The sequence below is a fragment of the Anser brachyrhynchus genome (assembly GCF_964034855.1).
Source record: "Anser brachyrhynchus genome assembly, chromosome: 1".
Taxonomy (NCBI): Eukaryota; Metazoa; Chordata; class Aves; order Anseriformes; family Anatidae; genus Anser; species Anser brachyrhynchus.
The window spans coordinates 80,506,948-80,527,301 of NC_137694.1; the positions used below are offsets into that span (position 1 = coordinate 80,506,948).

At 38.1% G+C, this 20,354-nt stretch overlaps 2 protein-coding genes across 7 annotated transcripts in view; one reads left to right on the plus strand and one right to left on the minus strand.

The window, feature by feature from the left end:
• Nucleotides 1-13,350, minus strand: GOLT1B (golgi transport 1B). Its single transcript, XM_080569441.1, has 5 exons — nucleotides 13,189-13,350; nucleotides 9,457-9,548; nucleotides 7,572-7,750; nucleotides 4,171-4,252; nucleotides 1-2,752 (listed from the first exon to the last, which is right to left on the minus strand). Exons 1-5 carry the CDS (start codon nucleotides 13,211-13,213, stop codon nucleotides 2,714-2,716), a joined length of 417 nt encoding a protein of 138 aa, XP_080425567.1. The 5' UTR covers nucleotides 13,214-13,350; the 3' UTR covers nucleotides 1-2,713.
• Nucleotides 13,346-20,354, plus strand: part of RECQL (RecQ like helicase) — a 22,249-nt gene continuing 15,240 nt past the window's right edge. For 2 of the 6 annotated variants that reach the window (XR_013942419.1, XM_080569361.1), the window contains exons 1-5: nucleotides 13,346-13,515; nucleotides 14,171-14,334; nucleotides 15,264-15,333; nucleotides 17,400-17,633; nucleotides 19,536-19,715. Coding sequence is in view for 5 of the 6 variants with exons in the window: in XM_080569361.1 (XP_080425487.1) it covers nucleotides 15,318-15,333; nucleotides 17,400-17,633; nucleotides 19,536-19,715 (430 nt within the window). In the remaining variant the exon portion in view is untranslated. Of the gene's footprint in view, nucleotides 13,516-14,170; nucleotides 14,335-15,263; nucleotides 15,334-15,367; nucleotides 17,078-17,399; nucleotides 17,634-19,535; nucleotides 19,716-20,354 lie in introns of those variants that run through there. The other 4 variants (XM_080569364.1, XM_080569363.1, XM_080569362.1 and 1 more) reach the window with 4 other exon arrangements.

A 20,354-nucleotide genomic window follows, 5' to 3' on the forward strand; every position in this document is an offset into this window, starting at 1 on the left:
TTATAGAAAAAGGTACCCATTTATTCAAGGTATGACAAGTATATTTACAATATTAATTTGCACAGAATAAGAACCATCCTTATGATTTTTGAAGCAGCAGTTATAAATTACATTTAAAAAGGGAAAAGTTCAAAACTTGTTTCTGTTAGAGATTTTTACAGTGACAGAAACATTTAAGGCTAAGTAGTTTTGACTGTTGCTGCCACCCACGTTTATCTTGACAAAACCGTCTGAAAGACAACGTTACCTTGAGAGATAAAGACAAAACTAAATTCAACATACAATTTTGTTCCCTCAGATGCTTCTCACAACAATTCACATCTGACAAAAACTGACTTTTTAAAAAATAAATAATGAATTAAATAGAGGCAAGATGAGCTGCCTACAGAGGGCTAGAAGATCATACACAGTGCCTTCATTGCCTCTGAAGGATATGAGATTTCTTGTCGGTGAGTGTACTTCAGCTTACCAAGTGATTTGCTTTCAGTCAGAGTTCCAGAGTCATGTGGTACAATCCACCTCTCCCATTAGATTATTTCTCAAAAGACAGGAAGAAAAATCTTCAGGTAGCTGACTTCTAATGTAAATACTGCTTTAAACAGTACTTGATTCCCACAGTAAGGACCACTGCTCTACCAAAGCAGATACGATGAGTTCGCCAAACAGTTGTAGTGTTATTTCTAGTCATTTAACACTCAACAGATCTGCAGGAGCAGTTAAAATTGGTTCATCTCTGAGGTAGGAGCCACAAGTCATATTTACTCCTGTCTGTAAACTGTAACAGACAAATGCTATCAGGCAAATATAGCCAACTTTTCATATACACATTCATAAAACCTGATTTTTTTTCAGATGTTCTTCATTATAAATGTCATGGCATTTTTTCCCCCACTGAACTATTTTGTGCCTGTTTGAGAAGAAAGAAAATTAAGTATGGAAGCTAGAAATAGAATCACAGAATCGTCTAGGTTGGAAGAGACCTCCAAGATCATCTAGTCCAACCTCAGACCTAACACTAACAAGTCCTCCACTAAACCGTATCACTAAGGGCTACATCTAAACATCTTTTAAAGACCTCCAGGGATGGCGACTCAACCACCTCCCTGGGCAGCCCATTCCAATGCCTAATTTATGCCTAAATAGTAGGCTGCAGGCATTAATGCAGTTGTAGTGAAAAAAACTTATGCCTTATACAAATAAACTTTGTAGCAACTTCCAGAATGGTTAGTATGCGAGGATTCTTCTTACAAGTTGTTTTGAAAAAATACCAATTTTAACTGTATAATAAAAAAATCTGTCAGACCTTTAAGACTGCATAGCTACTTGAAACACTACCATTGCATTTAATTAAGTTTTTAGCATTATACTTAAGGAAAAAAAAGTTAAGAACAACAGAAAACCACAGAACCTTCACAAATACAACTTTTTTTTTTTAAGGTGAGGACGCTATGAAACTAAATCTATTGGAAGTGCACAATGTTTAACATTCCAGTAGAAGCAGAAATTTGACCTTCGCATTATTAGGGGACATTTATTCCAGGTTAAATAAGAATCTCTAACAGCTAAATTGTTGTTATGATTGAGAAAAGTTTTAAATTATTTGAAGATAACCCAAGTAACTATTTATGAAACACACTGAGATTGGCACTTGATCTCTAGTTGGCCTGTTAGCACAATTTACTCCCAATGGACTCACATACACAGAATTTTAAGTTTTCCTTTTATTACTGTAAAAAATAAAAGTCAATTTGTAGTTCCAGAATAAACAAAGAAACCTTAGCTTCAAACCATTTAAAAACAAATGTTCATATTTTGATAAGATACATTTCAAGAGGTTCATGTCAGCACCTTAACCAAATGCATGTTTTGTGAACCAAATATATTTCAAAGTTTTCTTGTTAGTGAGAAGGGGCTACATTCTCACCCAGATGCAGACATAATACGAGGAGAACAAACTGGAAGAAGCGTAAGTCAGTTTCCAGAGTTCCCTGCTGAACTCTACACATTCAGAACCAACATTTAAGACTGCAGTTATTAAAGATTGACCTTTTGCATATTCCAAAAAGGAAGGCAAATACAATCAACTTACATTTGGCTTTGAAACATTAAAGATAATGTTTTATTTCAGCCACGTATTTACAAAAGTGTTTACAACAGAACTGTGTAGGGTTTCCTTTTTTGTCACAATACACTTAAAGATGAATAGTCATCTTAACTTTCATGCAAAAGACGCATCTCTTGTTACACAAGAAGTTTTCTGGTTGTTTTTTTTTTTTTTTTGCACACTGAGGGTAGCAAGCAGAGGGTTGGATAAGTTGGGATCACCCTTAAAAACGGAGGCCTGTTTGCTCTACTGCACCTTGACAATAAGGAGGTAAAGTACAGGCACCTTTAAATCCAAAAAGGTTCATTGCCTCTAGCATGTTTTCCAAAAATCAACAAAAATAGTCTTGAACAGTTGTAACATGTTATTCCATGACTTTCACCTCTTCAGTTTACTTCCTGAACTCTGGAGTTACTTTTCCTAGAAGCATACTTGCTGAGCTTCTTTTCTAATGTATATTGTTGACTATACATTTTAAATTAAACTGTTACATAAAGAATGTTACAAGCTTTTCCTTTGCACACAACTTACTCTTTGTGCTGAGTATTCTTCAAAAGGATTTTATAAATAATACAGTAAGTTTAGAATCAGTCTTCTGCTGTCTTGTCATTATACCATGTTGTTGCTTTCTCCAACTTTATCTACAAGCTGCAGAAAAGGAGAAAATAGAAAAGTTTTAGGCTGCATTACATTTATGTACAGTGTAATTACTCTCAAATATAACTTGCTATTTGCACAGTTAATATGCGACTGAAAATGAGAGTCAAATAATACTCACCAAGATTTCATGATTTAAGTTTGTGAAAATTAAGTCTTACATTGCAACTGTGTTTCTGCATGACATGTTTTCTCATATAGACATTAACAGTGCAACATGAAGATGCAACAGAATGAAAAAGGAAATAAGAATGCAGATACCACTGCTAGCTTAATGATTAAAACAAAACAATACAGTATCAGCCACACATGCATTAGTAGACCAAGTAAGATATTTCAACTGACCATTACTGTGGATTCTCTTCTGAGCCTACGTAGGCTTTGAATAAAACATTAACAATTATCTTTTTATAACAAGATTTAACCCCATTATGATCAAATTAAATGAGTAGACAAGATCAATTGACAAGTGAAGCATTCAATTGATCACAAAATGAGCCAGAACTTGGCCTAAACTGTAGGATTGGAACAGATGATCTTAAACACTAATTTTTAAAAAACGGACTATATACATCTGAGTTATACCCGCTATTAATTTTTAAGTAGTAGCTATTAAAACTGTAGCTTTGAAAACTAGGGTTAAAAACATTTATGGCAAAATACATACAGAAATTAGCACAGTAAAAGTAGTTGACCAAAACACCCTACCTAGGTTAGCATCTTTCTGGCACCTGTTAACTGTCTTCAAAGCCCTGACTACTTAAATCAAGAAAATGGAAAACCGCATTTGAAAAAAGTACAAAGCTTAGTAAATAGCAAGAATTAATCTGGTACAAGGGACCTGCGTAAATATTGTACTTGATGAATGAGTATGGATCATAAGAGTTTCTGGATTCACCATACATGTTATGTGTTAACAGTGAACAATCCTCTTTGCTTTCACAGGCCACCTTTCATAGATATATCCAAATACTGCACAAAGGAAAACAGTGCCCTTCTCATTTGACAGGCAGGAGATCAGGCACAGAACAGTGGCACAATTTGCCTCTTTGTGGTCACCTCAGGCCAACAGTGGGGCAGGAATCAGAACCCTGGCATTCTGAGTCACAATTCAGCGCTCTTTCTACTGTACAATGCTTAAGCAGGGGCAACTTCCACAACGGTATCTTTTTGTTCCTTTTACATTTAAAATCCTCTCACTGGGAATGAAGTTCATCTGTATGGTGCAAGGGAATGAAGTTCATCTGTATGGTGCAAGACCTATACAGGAATACAACTTTGGAGCAGTGAATTTGAATATATCTGCTTTAATTCCAATGCATTTCTACTATTGCAATAACAATGGAATAACAATAATTACAAAAAAACAGTAAAAGCTTCAAATTTTACATCGAGTACCAAACACTTACCGAGCTTATACCAGGTAAATTCAAGAGAGAACCAAGGACTGGAACTCTTCTAATAAAGCCAACCACCACAGGAAAGAAACCCCTTTAGGTAAGATATCAGAAGATTATTATTAGTTTTTATAATTAGACTGTTCCTACGTTGCTGTGAAATGAAGAAATAGAAGTTAACTTTAAAACCAAGATTAAAGTCCTGTAGCTTCTTCACTGAAAGTTATTTTACCAAATAAATGAACACATTCAGCAGAGAAAGGAAAAAACCACAAAAAGCTTTTTTACATGGACATAAACATTTTCTTCATAACTCTGAGTCAGTTCTTCAAAAAAAAGTAACTAAGAAGTGAATATCCAACTTAATTAACAGAACTGATGCTCCCAACTAATAACACATTCTTGCAATACCCAATGTAAAAACACTTTAAGTTAATTCCGAGTAATTCCCTTTGAAACTATATATAGCAATCTTCATATTTACTGAAGAAAATTAAGCATGACACAGTTGAACATTCACTTCTTTGACAAATTCACATAAAGTCAGAAATTTGAATAATGAGCCAGGGTCGCTGCCTAGGATAGCTGCTATGGTCTAACATCCACTTTGTATCTGAAGCAGTAAAAAGAAATTTCTGTGGCAGTGTCTCAGCTGTTTGCAGTCAACTGTTGCAATTCAGCTGCTGTTGGCATTCTGAGTTGAGCTATACATTCTCTGCATAGAATAAGGATTAACACATAGTGAAACCTCAGATGCATCAGAACAGCGAGATTTCACTATTCACCATCCTCTTACTGATAAGAACTTTTTGCTGGGCATATCTTAAATACACCAGCAACGTGTCCTTGTGATTTTCTTATTATTCCAAAAAAGAGACCAGATCATTTCACTGATCCAGTAAATCATGATATGCAGGGCACATGAACCGCTTGTAAGACACTTAAACAGTTGGTATAGCCAAGAATAAGAAATAGTCATTATGGGTAGGATAGTATTTTTAGCCATAACTTTGGATGTCTAATCTGAACAAGGCTCCAAAAGCAGTTTGGAGTATAACAAGAAACTGTACTGTAATAGCCTTCTCCAGTGAATAAGATTTAAGCGCATGAAGGTATGGTGAAGGAATAAACCTCTGATAGGAAACTTGTGGCAGTATCTTAAATAAAAAAGGGAAAGACGTTCCAGATTTAAATCAGTAAAAGAGCAGTCGTGGCTCTCTCACTTTGGTGAGATGATACATGCTAAATAAATGAAATCATTGCCATCATGTCACCTCTTTCGTATTTTTGGTCACCAGTACCTAACCTTTGTTTTGTGCACAACAGGGGCTCTGCTATTACTTCTACAGGGTATGTGAAAGATGATTGTGTAAAAGTAGTCCAGCTATACAAAATGACAACCTACACGCAAAAATTCTTCAGCGACCAGAACACCTAGTGGAACTGTTTTTAGAGGTCTACAAATCATAAGACTGAATAAAGGATAATACAGTATCACCCAAATACACCTTAGCTGAAGTAGTTAGTAGAACAGCTAAATTGCTCCTGATAAATACGAAGGTTTTTCATATGAAAATCCTGGCAAGCTATGTAACTGAAGTCATTAGGACATGCAGAAATTCCCACCCTCACAACAGGCTGATACAACAAATCCAAAACTGCATATGCTGATCTTGTATTCCTTGGGCCTAAGGGAATTATGTACTTCAGAGACCAGTGATAACCATGAAGATTTCCTGGTATGCAAACAAGCTGGGTGATCCTGAGGAATTGTGTAAAATGGTACATGAGGAAAGGAAACATTTTTTCCTTCTTCAAAAAGGAAAAAGTTGCCAAAAAGGTGACTGTGGTTGAAATTAATGAGTCAAGCAAAACAAAACACCTTTGTTTGAAGTAGTAGCTAGCTAACATTGTAGCAAGAGATTAAGATTCTGACAACTATTAAGCACTAGAAGAGATTGTCTAGATACATTTTTAAGTTAAAACAGGTGAGAAGCATTCACCTGGAATTATTTATCCATTGTTGACACTCTTCTGGATAAGAGATAGTCCTACTGACTTAAGGAAAACTACTGACCTTCTTTAATCCCTTCAACATTATTTTACCCTGATAGCCCCTAGCTAGCACAAACAGATAATACATGAATAATCATATTTGCTTAGACATAGCAATTTACAATTCTGTTTGGAAAGATACTCTACTCCACTTGGTACTGGCTGATTAAACCCGGGTGACATGTGCAAGAAGTGACAACGTATTCAGTGAAAGTGATTTTCAGAACATTTGCAGTAATGTTGAGTTCAGAATAATGCAGTGTAAAACAATAAGAAACGTGTTAAAACTGCAAGACAAATTTTCAGAAATCTGAATGTTCAATAGGAAACAAGGTAAATACTCGAGATATCTAAAGAGTTTAAATGTCAGATTAACATACCATTTTACTAAGTAGAAGAAAAGAGTAGTATGAAAGCAATGTTTTGATTTTAGGTACAAGCGAGTTATTTAGCCAGCAGCTGAACACTGAAAAAAATTCAGTGGGCCTTGTATTAGATTAATAAGTATTAACTGAACCGTCTTCTTCTGAATAGAAGTCCAAGAACCAATAAAAGCCTCCCTTCTTTCTTATTAGCACACTTTCTACTTTGTTTTCCAGAGTATGGAGCTTCAACCATGGAAGTGTAAATAAAAATATATACACATTGTAAGGGATTCACCCTTACAATCACATTTAAGTGCAATGACATGTTGTATGACATGTTGTGCCAGATGCACCATATTTCTTCTAACATGTATAAAGACATAACACATATAAAGATTGCTGTTCAAGAACAAGAAAATTCATAATTAACGCATTTTGGACAACAGTAACTAAAACCAGCACCTTGTACATTCTAACTATCCTAGGGCACAAGTGTGATGAAACATTACACACACCATCTTTCCACAGGGCTACCACAGTAATTAAATAGTAAGGTTACAAAACCAGGATGTCTGTAACCAAGTATTTTGCCTCATTTATCAAAGAGAAGAGCAAACTCTCCACCAAAAAAAAAACCAAAACCAAAAACCACCCTAGGTATTTAAGTTGCCTATAAGAAGAAAATACTTACTCTTAGCACTGCTAACAATTTGGGCTCCCAAATAGTTTGAAGCTGTACAATTATTTGATTAGATATAAGCAACGTTACCAAAATCATTTTGGTATCTGCCTCACAAACATCAGCAGATTTGAGTCCTGAATAACACCAAATTTTTGCCTCTTGCAAATGTAAGCCAACAACTTTAAATGAAAATCCTTCAAAAGTTAGCATTCAAATAATGTTATTTTGCCAGTTGCAATACAGCACCACTAAACAAATACATTTATTTTTTCACATACCAATACAGAAAGCAATTTGGAAAGAAGTCTTACCTGAATAATAGGAAGAACCCATAAATTTCAAGGATCATTCCTATCAAAGGCCAACCAATGAGAACTATGAGCACACCACCCAGGAAAAAGCCTGTTGCTTTCATTTTGTGTTTTTGGAAGAAGAATCTAAATGTTCTTTCTAAACCGATAACAAAAGCCAAGCCAGCCACAAATAAAACCTAGAAGAGAAAAACCAACCAAATAAAGAAAACAGCTAACTATATTCCTAAGTTTAGAATGCATATATGTTCTAAAATATTAGATTGCATTTTTGCACAACTTATTTTAATACCAAGATTGATAATGAGAGAGAATTTGGCAGCGTTTTCTTTTGTAAACTCCATCTTAAAGCACCGTACCTGGCATTCTAAATTTTTCACCTATCTGCTTAAAAAAATAGCAAGAAGTGTACCTTTGTGGTCTCTGACAAACAGTCAAGTCAGAAGACCTGGTGACAATAGTTGTCTTTCCTGTAACATAAGTACCCTCGTTATCCACAATTGGTGCTGAAGCTTAGTTTTAGGAATCTTAGCTGTCAATGGTACTGGGAACAGACATGCCACAAAAGCACCTCTGTTCTGCAGCATGGCCACCTTCAAAAGCTCATGCTGATCAGTGGAAAGGCAAAACAGGAAAAAAGCTGTACAGTATTATCAGTTACCTTCCTTAGCTTTAACTACTTACTAGATCCAATACAGGCTGAACACTATCATGCTACTCCAGACTATTTAAAGCCACTTTCAGCATCTTTCAGCAACAGGGAAGTTACTCCATCCTGTAAGCATAAACCTGGCCAACGTTTTTGCTGAAAAGGGATAGTATCTCAGATTTTACTCAAGATTAACATAAACCTGAACTTCATCCATTAATGTTATTTAAGAAACTTTCTTACCACTTTTTTAAAAACTCTCTACAGATACAGTACCTTTCCTTGCATTATCTTTGGCTACCACAGAGCCTTTCATTGTCTCTTCCTACCTATTCATCATTTGCCCTAAACTGGATCTCATATTTCCACCTTCCATTAAGAAAAAATATGCGTTATTTTATTTCTTACTCTTTCACACAATGCACCCAAATTCAAATGCATACTTTTGAATTTTCCTCCAGGAAATCTGAGTGTTTGATGCTGCTGCCACAGAAAGAAACTGATCAGTTTTGACCACAGACTTTTAGGTATCAGCAAAAGAGGACGCAAGTGTCTTTCAGGCTGTGTGCTTTGACTGGCTGGCAAAGCTAGGAACAGCAGAGGCACAGCAATATCTGATTCAGGAAACACCATGTTATTTTTCATTTGTTTTGCATTGGGAATTTTATGCATCAGCACTAGGATTTTTTTTTTAATCCTGCTTAAGCAAAACTTCCATTTGGTAAAGACTGAAGATATTACAGCTCTCTACTACAGCTCACTACTATGAAAGGCAATTGGCTCTTCTAAGCCCAGATCAAGAATTCATGCTTCTCTCTTCCCTGATAAGGCACAGCAAAACAACGCTTAACAGAACACGTTAGTATTGTTATCCAAATGGATACTTAACTTTGACAGTTACAAGATCACAAAAAAAAAGAAACGTCTTAGTAATGACAGCCAACCTAAAAATCTTATTTGCATCAGCATAACAACTGTAAAACAAGGTGCTGCTTGTCTGAACAACATATCAAAGGCCTGACCTGGAGGTATGATGTTTAGATTGATATGAGCTGCTCTAACTTTTATCAGGAAAAATGATTCACTCAAATCATGAGCATAACTCCTTTACACCAAGTTGCCACAGTATTTTTGTGACCTAGTTTTAGTTTAATATATTAAATTGAAAAGAGAACAATATATCATATACTTAATTATGAGCAGTGCAGAATCTAAGACTGAAGAGTACACACTTACATTTCCAATAGCCAGAAGGGCTTTGTCAAAGAAGAGTATCATTCCAAAGAAAAGGAAAAACACTCCAAAGCCTGTTAAACCCATTCCAATCTCTGCAAAAAGAAACAAGATCAAGTATGTAACAGAACATGGCACCAGAAGAACTCATGCATAAAAATTGTGAGAAACTGCAACATCTAATAAAGACATTTTAAATTCACAGACAAACTCACGGACTATTTCATGACTACTTAAACTTTCCTGAGTGTACAAACAAAGCAGTCTTGTATATAGGTTATTTCAATACCAGCTAGAGAAAGACTAGCTGGTGGAAGCTGCTTATCATAAAAAGGATGTATTTGAAACTATATACTGAAACCGAGTGCAACAAAAGCATGTATGCATATACACATATGGCAAAGATCCCTTTTGATTTACTGCTAGCATAGAGAAAAGGATTTTATGAACAAATGAAACCTTGATTTCCATTTGCAACTCTTACCCCATTTTGTTTGTTGCAGTAACACAAGTAACCCATCCTTCCCACCCCCCTGAGGCCTCACATGGCACTTCCACCCAACTTCTGGATTAAACACCATTCCAGACAAATGCTGTAGGCCCCTTCCAAATTGCATGTGCTGACTGCTGTTGAATATTAACTTGGGTTCCCTGCCAGTTGTCACAAAACTTGCAGATACTCTGAGTTCTGCCTGTCTGAAAAGGTTGGTCAAGAAACACTGGGTAGGCAAAGAGTAGGACAGAAGCTTTGCTTGTCTGGGAAACCAGGCTAGTGTCAAGCTATGATTAAAGATACCATTTAGCAATAGCCTCCAAGGCATTTTGAAGAACATACATACAAACACATCCTACTATTAAGATTAAATTTTTAAGGCCTTCCTCTGACTCTCACACAGACTGAATGCAGAGGAAGAGGAACAGCAGCAACCTGGCTGCAAAAGCCTTTGCATTTATCCATGCGCTCACCGTTACGTTACCACTGTCCTTATGACTAGAGGATTTAGAAACCTACAGGATACATGAACAACAGCATTATTATAGATGGGTTGGCAATCCAGCATACATTGGAGATACCAGTACTTTTGTATGGCCTAACCCAAAACCTTCACCACTCCTCTTAGCCAAATTAAAGCCAGAACAGTTATCTGCAGGTATTTTTTTTTTGCCCTTTTAACTGCAATGTTGAGTTACTTGATTATTTATTGTTGCTTGAAGAGCTTAGCAGAAAAGTAGTATCATAGTGCCTATTTCAGACTTGTATATAACAAAAAACTTTATTTGTAGCAAATAAATTCAGAACAGCTCAGAGTACAAAAACATTAAAATTCCCCAACTTCCCTAAGGGCTTGTCTTTCAGCAAGGCTGCAGACCACAGTGTTAAATCTGTAATTGTACAATATTGTCTACCACATTAAACCTATGCTACGAACATTTTAACCACTCAGGATTAAAACTGCTACATAACCCATTACAATTAAGCAGACAATATTTATGATGAAGCATAGATGAATTGCAAGTTGTATTTTCAATGAAACCGCTGACTGAAACTAATACAACAATTGCTGTCTGCCCTTTTCTCTAGTGCTCTTTACTTCAGAAGAAGGAGAAACAATCTGGGAGGAAAATACTTGGAGGCAGGGCTCCAAAAGAGTTACCAGCTGCCAGTAAGACAGATTTGCAACCCTTAGAAGTGACTATTCATTCCTCCTTCAGAAACAGCACAAAGAAGGGATCTAGCAAGAAGCAGAGGCTGACTCCCAACAGCTGCTGCACTTACTACTCTACACTCTCCGGTATTCACCTACTGCTACAACAGACTCAGATTCTCTTCAGAAGCCAACCATATTCTCTGGTTAGCAGAGGGGAAAAAAAAGAACGGAAAAGAGCCCACCATTATCATGCCAAAAATTACTGCTGAAAGCAGATGAGATATTGGCAGAGGGAAGTACTTCTGGACTCATCTCAAATAGATGTTACTGATCAGATTCATATTACAACTCAGATCCAGCCCCCCCAAGAATATAAAGTTAAGTATGACTAGCATTGCTATTGTGTACATCATCTTTGCAAACAATAAAGAAGGAAGTATTATAGAGGGTGTGAGCTGGTTTTGAATGCCTTCTCCCTCCCACACCAGAATATTACTATATTACTCAAATACAACTTCTAGAAATACAACTAGAATACATTCTAGAATACAACTTCTAGAAAACTCAAATACAACTTCTCCGTCTAGAACGGAGAAACACACACTAACCACATGATGTTCTGATTTTTATTTTTTTTAAACAACTGATTTCCTGAGAGGTGGGAGCAATGCTTTCTCAATGCTTCTGTGAAAATTCCATGAGCTGTGAGAATATTGCAGCACTACATCAAAATCACTTAGCAAATACTAAAACTTAAGATACACTGGTTGTGAAAGTTCAGGGAATACAACAGCACATCCTTTGGTATGAAAACAAGAACAGAATCATGCACTATAGTCCTTCAGAAGCTCTAGATTTTTTATTTTCAAATGTCAACTAATGAAGTGTGCCTCTCCAGCTATTTATCACACGACTCCACTAATGACTCTACAGCTAACTGTTTTTTTCCAAGCAGGAGCGAGTTTCAAAATATCTGAAGATATCTCTAGAACTTCAGAGAAATAATTCAAAAACACTAAACTATACAGTATTTTACCTACTACTCTTGGCTCTGAAAGTTAAAGGCAGTAGAGCCAGCACAAGGAGTTAGGTGAAGGTCCCAAACAAGAAGCTAAGAAAAGTAAAAACAGAGAACAGATCTCTTCATCATGAAGAGATTTTTTGTTTCCTCCAATTAACAGTCTGGACACGATGATAGGTGAATGAACAAAAGCAAAGCCCAAAATGATTTAATGGGTCACAAAACTGAAATTAACACTGAACAGCTAGTACCTATTCAGTAACAAAGCATGAAATCAGCTCAAGAAATTCTTCACCTGGAATCTTGCTAGCCTGCTTTACTGCCCGCCTTCATCCTTTGCCTTAGCTGGCTTTTCAGTATCTTTTCTCAGTACCCAGCTATCAAGATAAATTCAGATATAAACTTTATTTTTTTACAGCTTTTACACATCCTCCTTCAAGTGACATGACAGTGGTTATTGCACAGCCTTATTTCCTTTCACAGCAGCCATACTAAAAAAGGACCATATGCATGATATTAGTTTAAACCAGAGGCCTAACGATCTCCTTTACCTGGCAGTTTACATACCTGTGGACCCTCTTTGATTTCTTTGCATTTTCCCTTTCAGCATCTCTAACCCCCAGTAAAGACATGACCACACTACCATACAAGTTTTTCTTTATTTACTTTAGATTACGTGGCTGACCCTCTCTTTATAACCCCTTCAACGCCACCTGTGAACTTCTGCTTCAACAGGAGCAAGCTGTAAGCGGCACCGTGCAGTCACCGAAGGGGGACCTACAGAAAACCTCTGACGCCCACCCAAGAGGCGCATTAGAAGGGGTCGACCTGCCAGCTACTGCTCGTTCAGCACTCAACTCCCATTCATTCTGCTCTATTCTAACCACTCTCAGAGCCCCACGGGAAGGCTCTCAAAGCCCAACGCAGCACCACAAGGCAAAGGGCACCGGCACCAGTACCGGGCCGGGCCGGCACCGCTCCGCTCCCCCGGCCCGCCCAGCCCCGCCTGCGGCGCCCCAGCGCCGGGCCCCTCTCAGCGCCCCCCGAGCCGGGCGCGGCGCTCACTCTGCGTGTCCGACAGCGAGATCATGGCGGCGGCGGCGGCGGCAGGAGAAGCAAACGGCGGCGGGAGCAAAGTGGCGGCAGCAGCAGCAGCCACGTCCTCCGGAAACACGCAGCCGCTGCGCCTCGCCGCCGGCTGAAAGGAGGCCGGCAGCGGAAGAGGCGGGGCCCGGCAGCCGGTTGGGCCGTTTTGGGGGTGTATTGGGCTCTTTTGGGGCAGTTTTGGGGCTGTTTCGGGGCCGCGGCCGTAAGCACTGAGGCAGCCCCGTCGGGGGCGGCTGGAGGTGAGGGTGGACCCGGGAACGGCTGCTCGGCGTGCTGGTCTGTGACGTGAGTTCGGTTTTAAAAAGAAATAAATCAGATCCTTTAGTCAGGGGTTTATGGGGTGCGCGCCGGGGTTTTGGGGCTGCCTGCAGGTTGTGCCCTGTTGCTCCGTCGCGTGAGTGGCGCTTCCGCGGTTGTAAAGGCGATGGACTAGAGGGAATGGCCTCAAGTTGCGCCAGAGGAGGTTCAGGTTGGAAATTAAAAGACATTTCTTCTCAGAAAGAGCAGTCAGGCACTGGAACGGGTTGCCCAGTGAGGTGGTGGAGTCACCGTCCCTGGGGGTGTTTAAGGAAAGGTTGGACGTAGTGCTTAGGGACATGGTTTAGTGGGTGACATTGGTGGTAGGGGGGTGGTTGGACCAGATGGTACTGGAGGGCTTTTCCAACCCTACTGATTCTATGATGGGCTGGGTTCCCTGAGCACCGTGCCCCTTGCACAGGGGTACCCCAGAGCTCCAAGTCGGGGGCTGGAGGGAAGGGGGTGAGGGAGCTCCCAGCGCCAGGATGCTGAGCCGCAGGGTGACTTATGAAAAGCTCTAATGGCATGATATGGTAGTAACCAGCTGTTTGTACAGTGGGGTTAAACTACCTAAGGGGCATAATGCTTTCACTTGCCTTTTATCCACCTGTGGATCATAAGGTACAAGTTCATCTTTATTCAGTTTCTTAGGAGCTGCGTTTTTGAGGAGTCAAAGGCTGGTTGAGGACTTTGCTGGCAGTGCTGTTATATAATCAATTGGAAGGTATGCTGAGCTACCTCTTTTAGAGGCAGAATCTAAACTAAAGGCTTACAGAGCCTCAGCACCATAGAGGGGAACCTCTATAGGTAAGTTTAATTTGCTTCCCACTCTTTGGATAAGAAAATGGCTTATGAGCTATCAGCCTGGCGGTATTTGTGACTATTGCGTTTATTTGGGGGGAACAGAAGTAGTGTATTGCATTTGCAGTTTGTCAGTTCTGTAGCTACTGATTTTCTTTTTGTCCCTACCTGCTCTGTATTTTGGAAAGGTGAACATTTCCAGATGCTTTTGTGTAAGTGACAGGTGGTGGAAAGACAGGACTGTAACTCAGATTTCATGGGTGACATGGAAACTGCTGAATTATCCTATCGACTTCTGTCTGAAGTGTGGGACTTAGTTTTGCATACAAATTCTTCTGACAAATTTGGTCCTTTATTTGCATAGTCTTTGTTTATGTATGTATTTTTCCGCCATTTGTAGGAACACAGTAAAATAGGTGGGATACAGTAGGATCAGCTTCTAGTGCAGGTCCATTGAATTTGCTCCCTTTCACTTTTTCTGGGTGAGTATCCTCCAGGTATTATGGTGGATACTTTTCTAATGGACAGAATGTAATTGTTCTGATTTTTCTGTAAAGTAGTTGTTGAAGAGAACCAAAAAAAGGTAGGCCTAAGGTAGGTCAATGTCTGGTCTATATTACACCATTCATCTATTAAGAAGGAAGAGAGAGTGTTTTGTAAAATCTAAGTCTTGGTCAAAATTCACATGGTTTCATTGGAAGGCTGGTAAGCTCTGTGTAGCCTTAGGATCTGTTTATGACTTCATATCTATCTCTTTTGCAGAAGGGAAAAAAGTGTGTTGTCATGTAGTTGGGTATATTTATTATGGGCAGATTAAATGAACCTATACTTAACCTGTTATACTAACACCTTATATATTAATGAAAAATTTCTTGCAGTAAATTTGTTCTAAGTTTAGAAAGATTAGTAATGATTTTTTTTTTCATTATTATTAGTGACAGTTTGGTTAAGCAAATTCTCCTGAGGATAGCCTTCTGTAACCTCCAGAGATGGCAGCTGTTGCAGGTAATCCAAAATTAGTATTCAGTATGTTCATTTTGCTGTCTTTTGACTAACAGACTTGATCACATGATGCTATTTATTGTTCTTTATATGAATTTAATGTATGCAGAAAGGAGTGTGTCAGCTCTATGTTGTTACACATTGCCCAGAAGGCCAACTGCATTCTGGGCTGCATCAAAAGAGGAGCGGCCAGCAGGTCAAGGGAGGTGATTGTCCCCCTCTGCTCTGCCCTTGTGAGGCCCCACCTGGAGTGCTGCATCCAGCTCTGGAGCCCCCAGTACAAGAAGGATGCGGAGCTTTTAGAATGGGTCCAGAGGAGGGACACAAAGATGATCAAGGGGCTGGAGAACCTCTCCTACAAAGATAGGCTGGGAGAGCTGGGGATGTTCAGCCTACAGAAGAGAAGGGTGACCTCATCACAGCCTTTCAGTACTTAAAGGGGTCTTATAAAAAGGATGGATAGTGACTCTTTACTTGGGTAGATAATGATAGGACAAGGGGAAATGGTTTTAAACTGAAAGAGGGGAGATTTAGATTAGAGGTTAGAAGGAAATTCTTCTCTCAGAGGGTGGTGAGGCACTGGAACAGGTTGCCCAGAGAGGCTGTGGATGCCCCATCCCTGGAGGTGTTCAAGGCCAGGCTGGATGAGGCCCTGGGCAACTTGATCTGGTGGGTGGCATCCTTGCCCATGGCAGGGGGGTTGCAACTGGGTGATCTTTAAGATCCATTCCAACCTGAGCCATTCTGTGATTCTATACTTCAGATGTGAAGGAAAAGGTCTTCATAAGACAGTAGAATGGTTTGGGTTGGAAGGGACCTTTAAAGATCACCTGGTTCAATCCTCCTGCCTTTTTTTTTTTTTTGAACTGAATAACTTTTTGTTTCTTGGATTAAAAACTAAAATGTAAGTAGGTTTATCTGGCCAAATGACTTGGCTTTCAGTGCTTTGACAGTATGCTTCATATTTTAAGACATTTTCAACTCATTCCTGCTGAATAAAAGTGGGCATTTTGGAAGACAAGTATCCCCATTTTGTGCCATTTATAATGAGGATATCTTTTTCCATATGAATCACTTTTACTCCCATAAGCAAATTATTGTATCTGCTATGTTTGGGCCAAACCTAGTTATTTTCGAGGGAAAAAAAAGAAAAGACATTTCTTATGCTTTTCTAACCTGTCTCGGAAGTGGTGGTATGCGTTAAATGTTAATTACTTCTGTGAACCTGTGGGCCCAAGTTCTGGAACACAGTCCATAATTCACACAGATGCACATAAGGATGTAAAAAGGCAAATCCCTGCCAAGGATTCACTTATGTAAGTCAGCCTTTTGGGGAGTGTTTGCTTCAGCTTTTTCCGATTTAAACAGTGTGTGTTTGTAAAAGCTTTTGTCCTGCATGTTCAAACCTTGACATTTAGCAAATGCTCTGGTACTGCATAAGAAGGGAGATCTGGATGCAAGAAATAGAGCTTTCTGCTATTACCCCTATTTCCATCTTCAGAAGACCTTTGCTTGCTGAGTTTAATGTTGATTCTTACATGTAAATGCTTTCTGCTAAAAATGTGCTAACATTGTGCTCACATTGCAAATGGCTGGATGGCTGGAGTACTGCTTTTGTGCTCATTGAAGCTCTTTCAGCTTTAATATCAGGCAAATGCAATTTGCTTTTCATTGTTCAATATAAATCTGCAGAAAAGAAGATAATGGCAAGCATTTCTCTGGTGAGACACCACTTCTGAGAAACTAGGTAGAGGTGATTTTTTTCTCTATTAGTTATGTTTCATCTCTCTCATATACTGTATCGGAGATGACAACCTAGAGTATATATTTCTTAAATTAATAGGTCATATAAAATCACGTATGTTGTTAAGCCTTGCTAAGTATTTTTACATGGTACGTACAAAGATTAAGATCGTGTAAACTTAACTGGTAGGCCTATCATGCAGTCTTTTTCTCTAGATGCTGTTTATTTTTAATTTCAATTGTTCTTGATCAACACGTGAAATACAATGCCCTTCAAAACTGTGATTAATAGTCACTATTTTGCCTTCATCCTGTTTTCTCTTCAGTGCTAGAGGAGGAATTGCTTTCCATTGAAAATGAGCTGCAGGCAGTGGAGATGCAGATTCAGGAGCTTCTGGATAAACAGCAAGAACTCATTCAGAAGAAGACAATGTTAAAAGGGCTGATAAAGAAGTCCTCAGGAGACTTGGAGGCAGGGGGAAGTAAAGAAACCGAAACCTCAGCTGAAGCGTGGAACAAAAAAGGTTTGGACAGTCAAATTCAAATATTCTGGCACAGAGGTAATCTAATTCAGTATGGGAAAAATGTGTTCATACAGAGTTTTGTTTGGATAATGATATTGTTCCATTTCATTTTGTTCAGCTGAGGGGCCTGCCATCTTAATTACATGGGTTAATATTTGTACTTACCTCCCTGGACATTCCTTAATACTAATCTGAGTTCTTATGGACAGAATTATGACAAGAATGGCCTGTTATAACTACTTTTATTCTTTTCTTGTTGCAAAGTCACAGCTTGATTGGAGTTGCTAAAAGAATCCAAGAGCAAATCTGCATGTATTGCAATACTTATTTTTAGATCAAAAATAATCACGGAATAATTAGTCTGGATATTTTCAGGATTTGTTAATAAGTCTTGCACTCCTGAAGATACTTTGCACTGTCTCTCTGTTTTTTCTTGCTTCAATGGGTGGTTTCTCCTGTGGGTTATTTAGCCCCACCATTTTACCTAATGATGCAAATCAGATGGATGCTGACTGCTGAAAGTCATGGATGCTGACTGCTGAAAGTCATGTAGCATGCATTATTACAGTAGAGTTGGTCCAACTTACAAGTGTCCCATGGTGGTGTGAGGGCTGCTCTTCTTTTGGAAGTTCCATCTTTAAAATTAAATATTAACTGAAGTCCTAGATAGCTGATGGGTCTCGACTGTGTTATTCCTGGCAAATTCAATTTAGATCTTTTTATTATTTTCCTCCTCTTTTACTTCACGTGTAATTTGGAAGTGCATTGTTAGTTCCTGTCTGTATCTATTGTATATAGCTTTGGTGGGTTTTTTTGTTTGGTTGGTTTGGTTTTTGTTTTGTTTTGTTTTTTGTTTTGTTTGTTTTGTTTTTAAATGAAATTGATTTTGTAGCCTAACCCATATTTGTCCAAGTCTGGTAAAACATTAGGCGCATATTGATACTTCATAATTGCAAATCACTGCTTTTGAAGAAATTGATATGTTTTGGGTGTCTTTGTGCCTTGTTCTCTCCTTCTAAGCTTAAAAACCTAACACCTTTTTAATCAGATGCTGCATATTTACATATAGAATAAGAAGTACAGCTAAATTTGGTCTCAGTATAAAGCTTGCTGAAATCATTGGGAAGCTTTTCTTGTTTTCAGAGAACTTTGGAACTTAGCTGTGATCTCTGTAAATTAGGAAGCTATGCCGCCTCAGGTCCCAGAGTTAATTCTTGCATTGCTTGCAGTGGGGACTGGAATTCCCACAGTTTTTCTGTAGCTTTATTTTATTAATAAGAAAATGGTTAATATGCATCCTGGTGCATCTGAAATTCAAGTTTTGAAAGTATTATCTCTTAAAATGGTGCAGTCTGTAACTCTTCTTAGGGAAAAAGAATAAAACTGTTATAAACACATTATTATTTTGGGTGATTGCCCTCCCCCCCTTTTTTTTTTAATGCTTATTATCTCTGGAATATATGGAACAAGTGATAACCCTGCCTTCATTATTCTCTTTGTAATTGCTGCATTTGTGTGAACGAAGCATTTGGGCAATTTAATAGTAAGGCTGCTGTAGGAGTTTTTGTCTTTTTTTTTTATTATTTTCAGAGTGAGTTTCTCATTTCCATTTAATTTTCAACTAGTCAATTGACTAGATCGTTAGCATTTTAAAGTCCTTCATGTACTTATGAGTTCTTAGTATTAGTTCACATTTACATGCATGAAAGCTTTTAGTCTGGAGGTAGATTGTGTTTACATTTTCATAGGGTTTCCAAAGGTATAATTTCTAGAAATCAGTTTATACAGACTCAGTTTGTGTGTGCCCTTATTGAATCTTTGAAAACTTTCACATATTTGAAATTATATCACTTTCAGATCTCGTTATTGTATATGTAAATTACCGTTCCATATGTTTTAAGAAAGTAATTATAAAATGCATTTTTTTTTTCTTAACAGATTTTCCATGGTATGAGAAGATAAAAACTGCACTGCAGAGCAAGTTTAAACTCCAGAAGTTCAGGTCCTTGCAACTTGAAACAGTAAATGCTGTAATGGCAGGAAAGGATGTATTTCTTGTCATGCCTACAGGTGGTGGAAAGAGCCTTTGTTATCAGTTACCAGCTGTCTGTTCTGATGGTATGTAAAGGGAGGAAACATCAAATTGTTTATATATTGTAGTTACTCTCTTCTGTAGCTATTTGAAGAATGCATGTGACGTTGGAGTCTGATATAACAATATATGGGGGTGAGGGAAAGAATGAAGATTTGAGGGAGAGATTTACTGGAAATACTTGTTTTGTTCTTTTTTTTTTTTTTTAAATTTATTTTAAGGAGCAATAGCACCTTTAAAACAGATGTGCCATTTAGATGTGATTTAAATTTAAATAATTTATTTAGGTTCCTGTCATTACTTTAAAAAGTTTCCCTAGTGTTTAAAAACATAACACTTTGTCATTAGTTTTTTCTTTGCCTCTTAATTCTATATACAGCTTGTAAATTATTGAAGTATGGATACCTGTTATTTTTCTGTTCCATTCTGAAGTTTTAGATCCAGATTATTTGGGAGACACTCTGTATATTCATTTGTAAAAACAAGTATTCAGTTGTAGTTTTCAAACTTTATTTTTTTTTTTTTTTTGAAAAATAACCCATCAGTTGCTTGGAAAGATCTAACCTACCAATACCTAGCATTGCTTAGTTATGTGTTACCTCACGACACAGCTGTGAATCTAACTTGCTTTGCTTTGTATATTAGTTCTTATACTTTGTTGCAGC